This window comes from Lynx canadensis, chromosome X (assembly GCF_007474595.2).
Source record: "Lynx canadensis isolate LIC74 chromosome X, mLynCan4.pri.v2, whole genome shotgun sequence".
In the NCBI taxonomy this organism is placed as follows: Eukaryota; Metazoa; Chordata; class Mammalia; order Carnivora; family Felidae; genus Lynx; species Lynx canadensis.
In genome coordinates, this window is record NC_044321.2 from 74202270 (window position 1) to 74216661 (window position 14392).

Consider the following 14392-nt stretch of genomic DNA (forward strand, 5'->3'; position numbering starts at 1 on the left):
AGAATAAACAATGGGAAAAAGTCTCTTCAACAAATGGTGCTGGGAAAACTGGATAGTGATATGCAAAAGAATGAAAATGGATTATTTTTTACACCATATATAAAAACAAACTCAAAATGGATTAAAGACATGAATGTGAGACCTGAAACCATAAAACTCCTAGAAGAAAACATAGGTAGTGATTTCTTTGACATCAATAATAGAAATATTTTTCTCAATATGTCTCCTCAGTTAAAGGAAACAAAAGCAAAATTAACTATTTAGTGCACACCAACATAAAAAGCTTTTGCACAACGAAGCCATCTACAAAACAAAAAGGCAACGTAATGAATGGGAGAAATCTTTGCAAACTATATATCCATTGAGATGTTTATATCCAAAATATATAAAGAACCTATACCACTCAACACCAAAAAGCCTTCAAATAATTGAGTAAAAAAAAAATGAGCAGAGGACCTGAATAGACATTTTTTTCAAAGAATACATATAGAGAGCCAATAGACACATGTAAAGATGTTCAACATCACTAACCATCAGGGAAATGCAAATCAAAATCACAATTAGATATCACCTTACAAAAAAATGATTTCACCTTACACCTGTCAGAATGGCTAGAATCAAAAAGACAGGAAACATCAAGTGTTGACGAGGATGTAGAAGAAAAGAAACCCTTGTGCACTGTTGTGAATGCAAATTGGTGCAGCCACTGTGGAAAATAGTATGGAGTTTCTTCAAAAAATTAAAAATAAAATTACAATATGATCAGTAATTTCACTACTGGGTATTTAACTGGAGGAAATGAAAACACTAATTCAAAAAGATATATGCACCTCTATGTTTATTGAAGCATTATTTACAATAGCCCAGATATGGAAGAAACCCAAATGTCCACTGATAGCTGAACTGATAAAGAAGTTGTTATATATATGTATAATTACAATATTTATGTACTATATACACATATATACATGTGCATTATATACATATATATGCATTATAAATACATGTGCGATATAGATGTAGATGATATAGATAGATATAGATAGATATAGATATAGATATACGTATACGTATACGTATACATACACATATACATATACATATACATATACATATACATATAGATGGGGTATAATGCTAAGTGAAATTAGTCACAGGAAGACAGATATCATATAATTTTACTCATATATGGAGTTTAAGAAACAAATCAACAAAGAAAAAAAAATTAAACAATACAAAACAAATTAAAAAAAAAACAGACTCTTAAATACAGAAGAGAACAAAATGGTGGTTGCCAGAGGGGAGCTGGGAAATGGATAAAATAGATAAAGAGGATTAAGAGTATAATTCTGATGAGCACTGAGTAATATATACAAATGTAGCATCATTATATTGTATACCTGAAACTAATATAACATTGTATGTTAATTATACTTCAATTAAACAGAAAAACTAGGTGAGAAAAAAAACTGTAATGACTTAATAGTATATAACCAGGCATCTTTGTCTCCTCCAGTTCCCAAAGCAAGTTTTTGTTATAACCAATTTCTCACACATAACATAAGAAGCAAATACCAATCCTTACCAAGTAAGAGGTGCAACATCCCTTCCATTTTAAAAATAAAGAATATATTGATGTAAAATTTCATGATTTATAATATTTAGTTTACTAACACATTATGTTTTGCTCTACTACTTCTTCCTACACAGAAATACAAGTAACTGCAGCATACTGAGAAATTATACAGAATTAAACCATTTAATTTTACAAGCGTATTTATTTCGTGGTTGAACATATTACAGATTACAATCAGATCTAGTTATTGTAATTTATCATTTAACTCAAAATATATGTTTAATTAAAACTTATTACAAATTCAAAGTATTAGTGTCTGAAAACTATTTAACATTTTCTTATTAACATTATATACTTTATCACAACATTGACATAATATTCTGTTCTACTTCTTCAAAATCAAAACATATTTGCTATAATTTTAACAAAATAGTGTCTGTACATCAAAATATAAGTTTTCAAAATCTTTCTACCTTTTAAAGTACTCACAGAATTACTAGAGAGAAAGAGAAGAAAACTAAATCAAAGTTTGTAATATTTTAAAGCTATGTATTCTTATTTCTTGACAGATTAAGAGACAATAAATAAGATTGTCATTCTGTGATCAATAGATATGTAGAGATTTGAGTTTTACTATTTTTCCTTTGTTTGTCTTTAAAAAATAAATAGAGGGGCACCTGGGTGGCGCAGTCGGTTAAGCGTCCGACTTCAGCCAGGTCACGATCTCGCGGTCTGTGGGTTTGAGCCCCGCGTCAGGCTCTGGGCTGATGGCTCGGAGCCTGGAGCCTGTTTCCGATTCTGTGTCTCCCTCTCTCTCTGCCCCTCCCCCGTTCATGCTCTGTCTCTCTCTGTCCCGAAAATAAATAAACGTTGAAAAAAAAAATTTAAGAATAACATAAAAAAAAAAATAAAATAAATAGAGCTTAACAATGACTTCATTACATACAGCACTTCAAGGTAAGTAAATGGAAATCTACTTGACTGGGACATTGTGTTGGCATGTTCTTTGTGATTAGTAAAAGATTACATTGAATTAAAGAACTTGTTTCTTTATAGGAATTCAATTAGAGTGTTCTCTGGTATTTTCCTGAATCAAGGACACTGCTACATCTTGAGTTAAAATTCTCATATTCTCCCTTGGCACAGAGGTAAAGAAAGATTTCTCTATCGTCTCTGATTTTCGTCTTCAATCGGGTTAAAAATCCAACCCAGGAATTTTAACAAAGACAGCTGAATATGAAAAACAATTTCTAAAATACCCAGATGCTGACAAGTTGTCCTGTATTCTGAGGCCACTCTTTCATGTAATATCCAACTGTAAAATAATATAAATCACATTACTCATACAAGGAGAAACCCAATACCTTTCCTAAAATCTAAGGATTCCTGGGGTGGGAGTTGGTAGCTGGAGAGGTGAAATCTCATCCCAAAATACGCCGCCCTTATTTCTCAATCCCCTTATCATCATGTTTGAAAGCTGCTGACATTTTCTTTTCCCACTTTGTAGCCCTCCAGCCTCCCACCTTTCTCTATAGCACTCTTCTTGCTTGATTCTCCAAAGTGCCACTGACATGTTCAAGGAAGGTATGTGACATCAAAGCCAAAATAAGATGTGAAATTAAAAAATCAAACAGGATAAATGTCAAACCAGGAACTCAAAAGTGACATGAAGACAAAGGTGAAGCTTATAAAATACAAGAGAGATGGTCCCTGCCTTAAAGGAATATATATATATATGTATATATATATACATATATATATATAGGCATTTTGAAATATACCTGAGCACAGCTTAGGCTCAAGTTAGGGCCTTTGTCATAGTTAGTGTGTTTTTAAGATGGGAGTTTTTCTTTTAATTAATCCAATGATTAGAGACCTGTCAAAGTAAATAGGAAGCCAGAGAGTAACCAGGGAGTAAGTGTTGTGTTTTATAATTGGTCAGATGACTTAAGACCTGTCTTGAGTGAATAAGTGGACAAGAAGTGGCCAGGGAGGAATAATCTTTGCAGAAAGTCTGACTGAGGGGGAGCTCTATGTTTTTATTGTCTAGCAAGGTATCCCATATCTGCCAATCATTACACATGAATCAATGACAAGAGAGGTTGTTCAGCCCATTCTGTGCACCTGTGTGGTAATATTCTAATTCTTAATCAGAGTTCACTTTCTCTGTAGAAAGCCATTTCTAAATGAAGTGTTACTATTTCATCTTCCTGATTTTATACCTGTTCCTTAGAGTCAAAGAAATGCTTGTTAACAGGGTAATATTTTCTGAAATATCCAGTGATCTGAGAATTTAAATAACTACTGGTTCCTAATTGTAAATAGAAAAAGTTATAATGGACATATTAACATTGTACAATAGAAATATGTAACCAGAATTAGAAATACAGATACACAAATAGGCAAGACTATCAAAAAATAATCTTCTAGCACCCTTGTACTCTACTTAGACATTTCAGTGTTTGACCTTGAAGCAACTTGTGGCTAGTTGAATGGCATAACTTGCTAGAATATCATAGTGGATAAATCTATTAGTTTGATGACCCTCTCTTGGAATTTTCAAAGAAATTTACTCCTGGTAGTGATAAGGTTGCAAACACTAAAAGCTGCCTAGCAGATGAAAATGCTGTTTGAAAAAAAAATCTAGGCCAGATTTCACATAAGAGTTCCACAAAATACAGTCACACATATATACTGTCAATATGGGTGCTTAGGGGACCACAGAGATAAATAATAGAGTGCCTCCTTTTTTCTAACAAAGATAAGATAATTAGACAAATAACTAAAGCAGAATAAGTTAAGTAGTAAATAGAGATAGAAATACCCTATTTTGGAAGAACTCAGGGAAATAAGTGATTGATTCTGATCACTAAGGACTTGGTGCGGGGGGGCTTAACTGAGGTGAGAATTGAATCATAGAAACCAAATTAAGCCACACCTTTTGTAAAATCAAACGAGAATATGCATTCTTTAGTTGGATTTAATATATGTTGGGAAACCTGCTCAGAGATTATCCATCCTACAAAGGGGGAAATGTTATTAATGAAACAAAGAGTTTTTGGCCATGTCATCATGAATCATACAACTTAAAATGCTATAAGTGAATAATATCTAGTCTTATGGTAATTGCAACATGTTACAAACGCATAAATATTTAATTCAAGAAGAATAATTTCATAAATCTTATTTGCAGAAAAATAACATTTTGAACAGTGCCTAAAGGAGCAGAAGAATATAAATATTCTATTGCTAGAAAGATGTACTATGGAGTAGAACATGAGTAGTTTGCTTGGCTCAAACGTGACTAAGATGCACTCTTCTCCAAGACTACCAATTATTCTGCTGTTATTCCATAATTGCCTAGTAGTCTTTTGATCACTAATGTAATCATGCATCTTAATCCCAGAAAAGAAACTTTTAAGGACAGCACTAATGTTTGAACTCCTTGAGGGCAAGGACTATATGATTAGCATAGATGAAAATGGCAGTGCTTGATGACTCTTTAGGTAAACTGGCAAAATTCCAAATTCACAACATTGTCCAAATCACAATCCTAAGTAGCAGCAAAGGAAAACTGACTTTTTCTTGAGAGGGGGAAAGGGAAGAGGGAGAGAGAGCATGTTAAGCAGGCTCCACACCCAGTGCAGAGACCAAAGCAGGGGTTGACCTCACAACCGTGAGATCATGACCTGAACTGAAATCAAGAGTCGGATGTTTAACTGACTGAGCCACCCAGGTGCCCCAAGAAAAAATGACTCTTAATTGCCACTCAACTCTTACACATCCTATTAGACCTGCAGATTTACCTATTGCATCCTTATTCACCAAAATAAAAAAAGCTAGTAGAAAATTATGGAAATCCCCAATAAAATAATGTGATATATACTATAGGCCTTTATCTTCAGTTTGACCACAAGTATTTGATATCAGAATGATGCAGAAGTCTAGATAGTCAAGGATTTATTTGACTTTTTAAAACATCATATCAGTTATATTTAAATAATAAATATGATGAGAAAATGTAGACTATTCTTCAACTTATCAAAACTAGAGCAAATAATAACAGGAAAATATTCAATGATATGAGTATATCTTGACTCAAAATTATTGTAAAGTCTCTTGTAGCTCAAATATTTAGAAATATTTCTTGTTTAACAAAATTTCATTCTACTCATTCGAGAACTATTTATTAAACATCTATTCAATACTAGACATTGAGCATACAGTGGTGACTAAGACAGGCACTGTCCCTGTAAAGAGGCCAAGGCCAACATACTCATTAGGCATAGTAAACATAATGTCTAGGTTCACAATACTCTTTAGGGGTCCATGAAAATGTTCTAATTTCTTTTAAAATGAGAAGGGAAAAAATTAATATAATCCTGACTCGATTGGATTACTTTTTATGCCAATGCAGCCATAAAATATAATTTTTGTATTTTTATGAGAAAAGAGGCCCATGAAAGCAAAAATTTCTAGGTTTCATGAAACTTATAAAGCATGCCTATGTGGAGTTTCATTGTATTAGCAGGGGAGCTAAGATGGTGGCATAGTGGAAGGATGCTTGGCTTGCCTTATCTCTTGAACACAGCTAGATAACTATCAAATCATTCTAGATTTCTAGAATACCCTAGAAATCAACCTGAGGACTGATAGAACAAACTGCACAACTAGAGAGAAAGAAGAAGCAACATTGAGAAAGGTAGGAAGTGTGGAGAGGTGGTTGGGGGAGAAAGGGATCTCAGGTGTTGCAGAGTAGAGGGAGCTCTGATCTTGGAGAAAGGTGAGAGAGAGGGGAATGCACAGGGGAACACACAAGGAGAATACTTCCCCAAAGCCATTGTCTGGGGAGATGAGACGAGCTGATTTTCTGTTTTTGCTACCTACCACCAAGGCTCAAAGACTGGTGTTTGGAGGTGGACAGGGTTGACTGGGATAAAGACCTGAGGGCACTAGGCCACTCTTGGAGATAAGGCAGGCAAGCAGCCCCAGGTCAGAAGGTGCGATCTGAGGATTGCCTGAGGCACACAAGGAGAGACTGTTCACTCTTCTTGGAGTGCATCTATGAAAGGTGGAGTTCTCAGAGTGGCCTCTCCAGGGAGAAAAGAGCTGGCAAGTGCCATTTCCCTCCCTTCCCCCTCAGCATAGGCACAGAGACACCTGCTGGGGGCAGCTAAATCAGACACTGGCTATTTAGCCCGCTTTGTTCCAAATCCCACACCCCTGCACTCTCGCACAACTGTCCTTCTTGGTCAAACCTACATGAGTCCCAGTGCAGCGAGACCCTCTCCTAGAAAACCATCACAGGTCCCTTTCACACCAGGTCCTAAAGTTTGGATTTTAAAAGTCAGCAGGCTTGGCTGGGATAGAGCCCAAAGCACTCTGCACTGTTCCAGGCAGACAAGCAACTGGGAGACAGACAGTGTGAAAACAGCAACCTGGAAACCCTGGGATGCACCAGGGGTACTTATTCACTCTTCTGGGAGTACTTCCCTGAGAGCAGCAAACATGAAGTCCTCTCTCTGGACACAAAGTGGCTCATAGACGCGATTTCCCTCCTCAATCCTTCAACATAAACCAACTTTAGTAAATAGCACAATACCAATACTGGCTGCCTAACCTGCGTACACCAAGTCCCACCGCCATGGGCTTTGCTGGTGCTGATTTCTCAGACAAGTATGCCTGAGGACCAGGACAGCAGGCCCCATACCCAGCGGACCAGCACAAACCCATGCATGAACTATTCATACTGACCATAGAGTTCAGTAAGACTTCAGTTCTAGGGGAAGCAGCATCATGTCTCATTTAATAAGCAGAACAGAGCACACCTAATTAAAAGTCTCCACACTCTGGCTGAGGTACAAACACTGCCCATTGCAAGGAAAGAGGACCTCTACAGATGACTGACCTGAGGCATAGAGAAGACAAAACACAGGAACAGAGTGCATGCATCACACACCAGGGACATTTCCTGAAGCACAAGAACCTAGACACTATATGAGCTCTTCTTCATAAAGTCATTATGCCGAGAGACAGGAAACATGACAGAATATTCTAACACAAAGAAGAAAACAGAGACCATACAAAATACCAAGATGGAGGAATTCACCCCCCAAAAATAAAAGAAAGTGTCTAGGTCCAACATCTAAATGAAATAGATATAAGTAATATGCTTGAATTTAAAGCAACAATCATAAGGATACTCTCTGGGCTTTAGAAAATAAAGGAAGACATCAGGAAGACCCTTACCACAGAGATAAAACAGTTAAAAAACAATCAGTAAGAAATGAAAAATGCAAAAAACAGAGATTTGGAACTGACTGGATATAATGACTGTAAGGACTGAAGAAACTGAGGAACATGTATGTAAGTGTTATTGAGCATATAATAATGGAAAATAAGGAAGCTGAACAAGACAGAGAAAGAATGATGGATCATGAGAATAGATTTAGGGAACTCAGTGACACCATCAAATGTAATAACTTTCATATCATAGAATTCCCAGAAGAAAAGAGAGAAAAGGGGACAGAAGGCTTATTTGAGGAAATAATAGCTGAAAACATCCCTAATCTAGGGAAGGAAACAGACATATAGACCCAGGAGGCACAGAGAACTCACAAGAAAATCAACAAAAGCAGGCCACACCAAGACATACTGTAGTTAAATTTGCAACATACAGTGATGAAGAAAAATCCCAAAAGCAGCAAGACAAAATAAGTCCTTAACTTACAAGGGAAGACCCATAAAGCTAGCTGCAGATCTCTCCACTGAAACTTGGCAGGACAGAATGGAGTGACATGATATATTCAACGTGCTGAATGGGAAAAAATCTGCAGCCAACAATACTCTATCCAGCGGGGCACTTGGGTGGCTCAGTTAGGCATCCAACTTCGGCTCAGGTCACCCAGTTTGTGGGTTTGACCCCGTGTTGGACTCTGTGCTCACAGCTCAGAGCCTGGAGCCTGCTTAGGATTCTCTCTCCTCTCCTCTCCTCTCCTCTCCTCTCCTCTCCTCTCCTCTCTTTCTCTCTCTTGCAAAAATAAAAATAAATAAACATTAAAGAAAGAATACTGTATCTAGCAAGACTATCATGCAGAATAGGAGAGATAAAGTGTTTACCAGAAAAAGAAAAACTAAAGAAATTCATGACCACTAAACCAGCACTGCAAGAAATATTAAAGGTGACCCCTGTGAGTCAGAAGGAGACAAAAAAAATGACAAAGATTAGAAAAGAACAGAGAAAATCTCCAGAAACAATGACAAAACAAGTAACAAAACGGCACTAACTACATATCGATCAATAATTACTCTGAATGTAAATGGCCTAAATGTTGCGACTGGCGCAACAAACACCGAGATCAGGGTCCTGAGGGTAGGGGAATGTAAGAAAGAAAAGAAGAGAAGAGAAGCCAGTTTGGGAACAGGAGGGTCCCCTGGGCTGATGGCCCAAGTGAAGGCTTTATTGTTGCTGTACACAATCTTTTATATCAAGACTCTTATGGGTCAGATCATTCTAAGAATAAACAGGTTTCACATGATCGCTGCCAGCCAAAACATTTAGTTCTGTGTACCTTGTGAACTTTCTAAACGGGTCACAACAAGACCTTGTTGATAGATTGCTAGCAAAACACAGTTTCCATGTTTGTTTCTATTTGACCCGGGGTAGAAAGGGGGGTAACATTACTGCCAACACCCACAGACCACAGGCTTCAGGAATTAGATTTCTCAGCCTTGACAAGGCTTTTGTATGCCTTTGCAAGTGGGGGAATGGGAGGGGGAACCACAGGGTTTGCTGAGTCAACAGGGAGCCATTGCTTGACCCGGTCTCAGCCTGGCACCGGGGTCCGGCCTCCCACATTTCCCCCTATTGTTTGTAATTGCAACATGTACATCCTGGTTTGGTATGTGGTAAAGGCAGTGAGACCCCATCTCCAGAAACAACACAGCAAGACAAATATAACAGATATTACGGAAACAATTCCAATAAAGATCCAAAAGGAATGCTGAAGAATATTAAATGGATTAAACCCATTAAGTTGGTGAAGTATGGTTCCAGCGAGACTTCCAGGGTCAGGGAAACTGAGTGAGCTACTTGCAATAGCATTTATCTCTTCTTGTAGGTGTAAGAGGTCTAAGCTAGTGTTAGCGTCATGCCAAACCCCTTGTAAATGACGACGCACTTGTCCCCATGTCATATTGGTATACTCTAAAGGGGTAACACAGATATGCTTATATGCATCATGACAAATTAAAGAAAGTCTGGTACGCAAAACAGCAAACTGATCACCAAGATACATCAATGTTTCTTGCAGTGCCTCCAATTGGGCTTCCAATTTACAGTCTATTCGTTCTTGAGTGGCAAACACCTTGGATACATTATGAGCCAATTCATTTACATGGGATGCTGTTTGGGCACTTTCATGTAAGGATATTACAGATACAGTTGCAGAGGCAATTACAGTCACTGCTGCTATGAGTCCAGCAATCAAGAGTCCAAGAAACCGTCTGTTCCTGCGCAGCCATTTACTGATTTCTAAGGCCAATTGTATCCCATAATTAGGATACCAAGGTCCTGTAACATTTACTGGCAACATCCAATATGGAGGTTGTAAGACCAGATAAACCTTCATTTCACTTCTAGAGGGCCCATCTACTGGTAGATAATTGGTCAAAACACAAGCAGGACAGGTCAGCCGGTATAATTGATGACCATCTTCTTTCACTGGAGTAATGGCTCCATCTCCAACAATCAAATAGTAGGGAGGAGGAACACAGGTACACAATTGCAGGACTGGAGAAAGATAATAATCTGGAAAACTAAAGCTGTCATTAGTATATATTTTATCAAAGCCAGCATATAACTTCCAAAGATCAAAATGAATTCTTCCTTCAGGGGATTGCAAAATGGTTTGTGGGATGATCTTGTGGTGTTCCTGTGCCTCGTTAGGAGGTGGACCCATATCTCTTAAAGGAGCCACTAAAGGTCTCCTTGTTTCCCTTTGCACTTCCAAAATAGCCATAGATGTTTCTTGAAGGAATGAATGCCAGGCCTTTCAGGAATAATCTGTAATGGTATAGTTTATGTCTTTAGGAGTCATCCTCAAAGAAGAGGATTGGGCACATTTACCCCAAGGTGAGTCCCCAGTAAGGCCTTGACCAACTGAGGGACATATAGGAAGATTTTGAGGGGGATCACGCAGTCCAAAAAACATCCATTCTCCTAATAATTTTCTCTTTTGCCAATAAGCAGCAACGGAGCGGGGTACCCATTCAGAAGGACGCTTGCCATTTTGCCACAATGTATAAGTAATAGACCGCCCTACTGGTTTCGTACCCAAACACCCATAAGCAAGTTTGTACCGCGTACACTCCCTTTGCAGGCAGATGGGTACTCCTGCAGAGAGTGCCGTCCAATTCATAGAGGCCAACACAGTGGGCAAAAACCCTGCATCTTTCCCTCCCATAAAGGTGAAATTGGTGTATACTTTGGGTGTGGGGTCTCTCCATGTTACAGGTTGTACTGTAGGAGGACCTACCATGTATGCCCAATAGAGGGCAGACTCCCCGGCTGTAGTGAGAATGCACAGGCGTGCCAAGAAGACATGTGTGGCCGTTACCTCTCTACCTGAGGCCATCACTATATCAGGGGCCTCCGTCACCAGGTTCTTTATCTGTCCCCAGGTGGGTGTACCTGCCTTATGACTCCGCCGTCGTCGCTTCTGGGGGGGCTCCGTCACTGTCAATTTGGCCATTTTTTGGTGCAACCCTAATATCTCTGAGGAGCCGAAGCGGGACCCAGCGCGGCGCTTCCTCATCCTGTGGAAAAACACAAGCATACATACCGTCGCCCTTTCCGAAGGACTGGGTCTGGGCCTCGCCAAATGCCTTCCGGCATATCTTTCCATCTTGCCATCAGGAGAGGTTCTTGATTCCTTCCCCAGCAACGCTCTGTGGCAGTCATCCCTGCCTCATTGACATTTAAAAATTTTTAAACATACAAGAGTGAGATGTACATGTGGGGAATACTTTATCTTTCCCTTTAATATTTCCCCCTTCAAGTTTTTGCACATACTGTTTTAGAGTCAGATGAGCTCGCTCAACAATAGCTTGTCCTGTGGAATTATAAGCAATGCCAGTTGTATGCTCAATTCAGAGTCGGCGGCAAAATTCTGTAAAAGATTTAGATATATAAGCACTACCTTTGTCAGTTTTTATTTTACGAGGTTTGCCCATTGCTGCAAAGGCAGAAAATAGGTGATTTTGAACATCAACAAATGCTTCTTCTGAGTGGGCTGTAGCATGTATATAGCCTGAGCAAGTATCTACAGACACATGTATATATTGCAATTTCCCAAAAGGTAAATATTGGGTGACGTCCATTTGCCACAAATCATTGGGCCGAAGACCTCAGGGATTAATGGCATAGACCGGCTGTGGGAAGAATTGCGGACAGATGCTGCATTGTTTAACAATTTGTCTGGCCGCCTCACGAGATATTTTGAATTCTCATCGAAGGGCTGCTGCATTCTGATGAAAATTATCATGACTCCTTTTGGCTGTTTCCAAAGGAGTGGTAATGGGCAGAACTTGCAATAAATGGGTTGCTGCATCGGCTATCCGATTCCCAGCAACTAGGGGACCAGGTAGATCGGTGTGAGCTCGAATGTGGGAAATATAAATTGGACTGTGCTGTAAATTAAGAAGTTTTTGTATAGCATGAAATAGATGATAAAGTTCCTCATCCGCTGTCAGTATAAAGGCCGTGGGAAGCTGCAACACGGCTTTGACAACGTATTGACTGTCAGAATAGACATTTATAGATTCCGGGTAAGTTTTTAGGGCTACCTGTACAGCATAAAGCTCGGCCCTTTGGACAGATTTAGTCGTATAATTTAAAGTGATCAAATTTTTATGTTGGGAAGTGACATAATACACTGCAATTTTACCCTCTTTACTAGCATCCACAAAAATGGAAGCAGCATCTTCAATCGGCTGACAAACAATAGGATTATAGGGCAAAATATCTATAAGACTGAAATCTTGTATTAAAGAATCAGAAGGTAAATGAAATTTAATTTGACCTGTAAAATTAGCCAAGGCAAGTTGCCATTCGATGGACTGGGCAAAAGCAGCATCCACCAGCTTCTGTGTCAGAAAGGCACATGCAATAAATTCTGGATCGTGTCCAAAGAGCTGAACAGCTCAGGATCTTCCTCTAATGATAAGAAGACAAACCATAGATAGCAAAGGATTAATGACATGCAGAGAGTGTAAGGCTAAATGTAGCCATTCAAGTGGGCCATGAGATTGCCACAGAATTGCAAAGGGGATGACCTGAGGCTTTAATATTATTAGATACAAAGGCTGAGAAAGGTCAATTCTAGTGACTTCTGCCTGCTGAATGGCCTGTTCTATATGTCTTATAGCTTCTTTAGCTTCTTGAGTGAGACTTCGTGGGGACGCTGGAGAACTATCTCCTTTTAAAATATTAAACAAAGGCAGTAATTGTTCTGTGGTGACCCCTAGTGTATTTCTAATCCAATTTATATCTCCTAATAATTTCTGAAAATCATTTAGAGTAGTCAAATGTCCGTTTCTAACTGATACTTTCTGAGGTCGAACAGTTGATTTGGAGATGGGATACCCTAGGTATTCAAAAGGGGCTTCCTTTTGAACTTTCTCAGGGGCAACAATCAAATTCTATGCTTTAAGGCATCTTTGAAGAGAAATAAAAGCCTCCTGTAATAATTCCTCAGTTTCAGCAGCCAAAAGTAAGTCGACCATATAATGGATGCAATATACATGGGGGAAGCTCTGTCTAAAAGGGGTAATTGCTCTGGCCACAAACTCTTGACATAAAGTTGGACTGTTAGCCATGTCTTGCGGTAAGACCTTCCACTGATACCGCTTAGCAGGTTCTTGTAAGTTAGTGGAAGGCAGGGAGAATGAAAACTGTTCTCCGTCGCCAGGGGCCAACGGAATGGTAAAAAAAAAAAACAAAAAAACAATCTTTTAAGTCCAAAACTAGTAATTGATATTGTAAAGGAATGGCCGATGGGGAAGGGAGGCCGGGTTGCAAATCCCCCATGGGCTTCATGACAGCATTAATTGCTCTCAAATCCTGCAGCAACCTCCAGGATCAAGGACCTCTTTAATACAGGTCCAAGTAGACCACAAGGTCCTTGGAACTGCAACCCCACGAATCTTCATTTGATTTTTAAGTTCTTGACCAACTGGCTGCCAATCCTTTAAATCAACTGTACCCCCGTCTGGAAACCATGGGCAATAATCGTGCACTATGTCAAAAAATTCCCTAAGGGCTGACTGAGAAACCTTAATTCCCTTCTCCTTCATAAGAGCCTGCAAGGCAGTTACAAAATATCCCTGTTCCGTAGACTGTTTCTGTCCCATAGTTTTACTCCCATCATCTGTGCTGCTGGCACAGTTCCCCTACCTGAATTAGACGCCGCGCGGTCCGCTTTCGCTTTCCTCCTTGTTGTCTCAAGTCCCTGTTCCGGCGCCACTTGTTGCGACCGGCGAAACAAACACTGAGATCAGGGTCCTGAGGGTAGGGGAATGTAAGAAAAAAAAAGAGAAGAGAAGCCAGTTTGGGAACAGGAGGGTCCCCTGGGCTGATGGCCCAAGTGAAGGCTTTATTGTTGCTGTACACAATCTTTTATATCAAGACTCTTATGGGTCAGATCATTCTAAGAATAAACAGGTTTCACATGATCGCTGCCAGCCAAAACATTTAGTTCTGTGTACCTTGTGAACTTTCTAAACGGGTCACAAGACCTTGTTGATAGATTGCTAGCA

The 14392-nt window shown here is 39.1% G+C and overlaps 1 protein-coding gene across 2 annotated transcripts; it reads right to left on the bottom strand.

Moving 5' to 3' along the window:
• Nucleotides 1–9331: 9331 nt before the first annotated feature.
• LOC115506997 (endogenous retrovirus group K member 7 Env polyprotein-like) lies at nucleotides 9332–14132 on the bottom strand. Of its 2 annotated transcripts, XM_030305031.1 has the most exons (4): nucleotides 14031–14132; nucleotides 12658–12791; nucleotides 11649–11745; nucleotides 9332–11392 (listed from the first exon to the last, which is right to left on the bottom strand). In XM_030305031.1, exon 4 carries the CDS (start codon nucleotides 10594–10596, stop codon nucleotides 9403–9405), a length of 1194 nt encoding a protein of 397 aa, XP_030160891.1. In that variant the 5' UTR covers nucleotides 10597–11392; nucleotides 11649–11745; nucleotides 12658–12791; nucleotides 14031–14132; the 3' UTR covers nucleotides 9332–9402. The 2 variants fall into 2 exon arrangements, with proteins under 2 accessions (XP_030160891.1, XP_030160892.1); XM_030305032.1 differs by lacking the exon at nucleotides 11649–11745.
• Nucleotides 14133–14392: the final 260 nt, after the last annotated feature.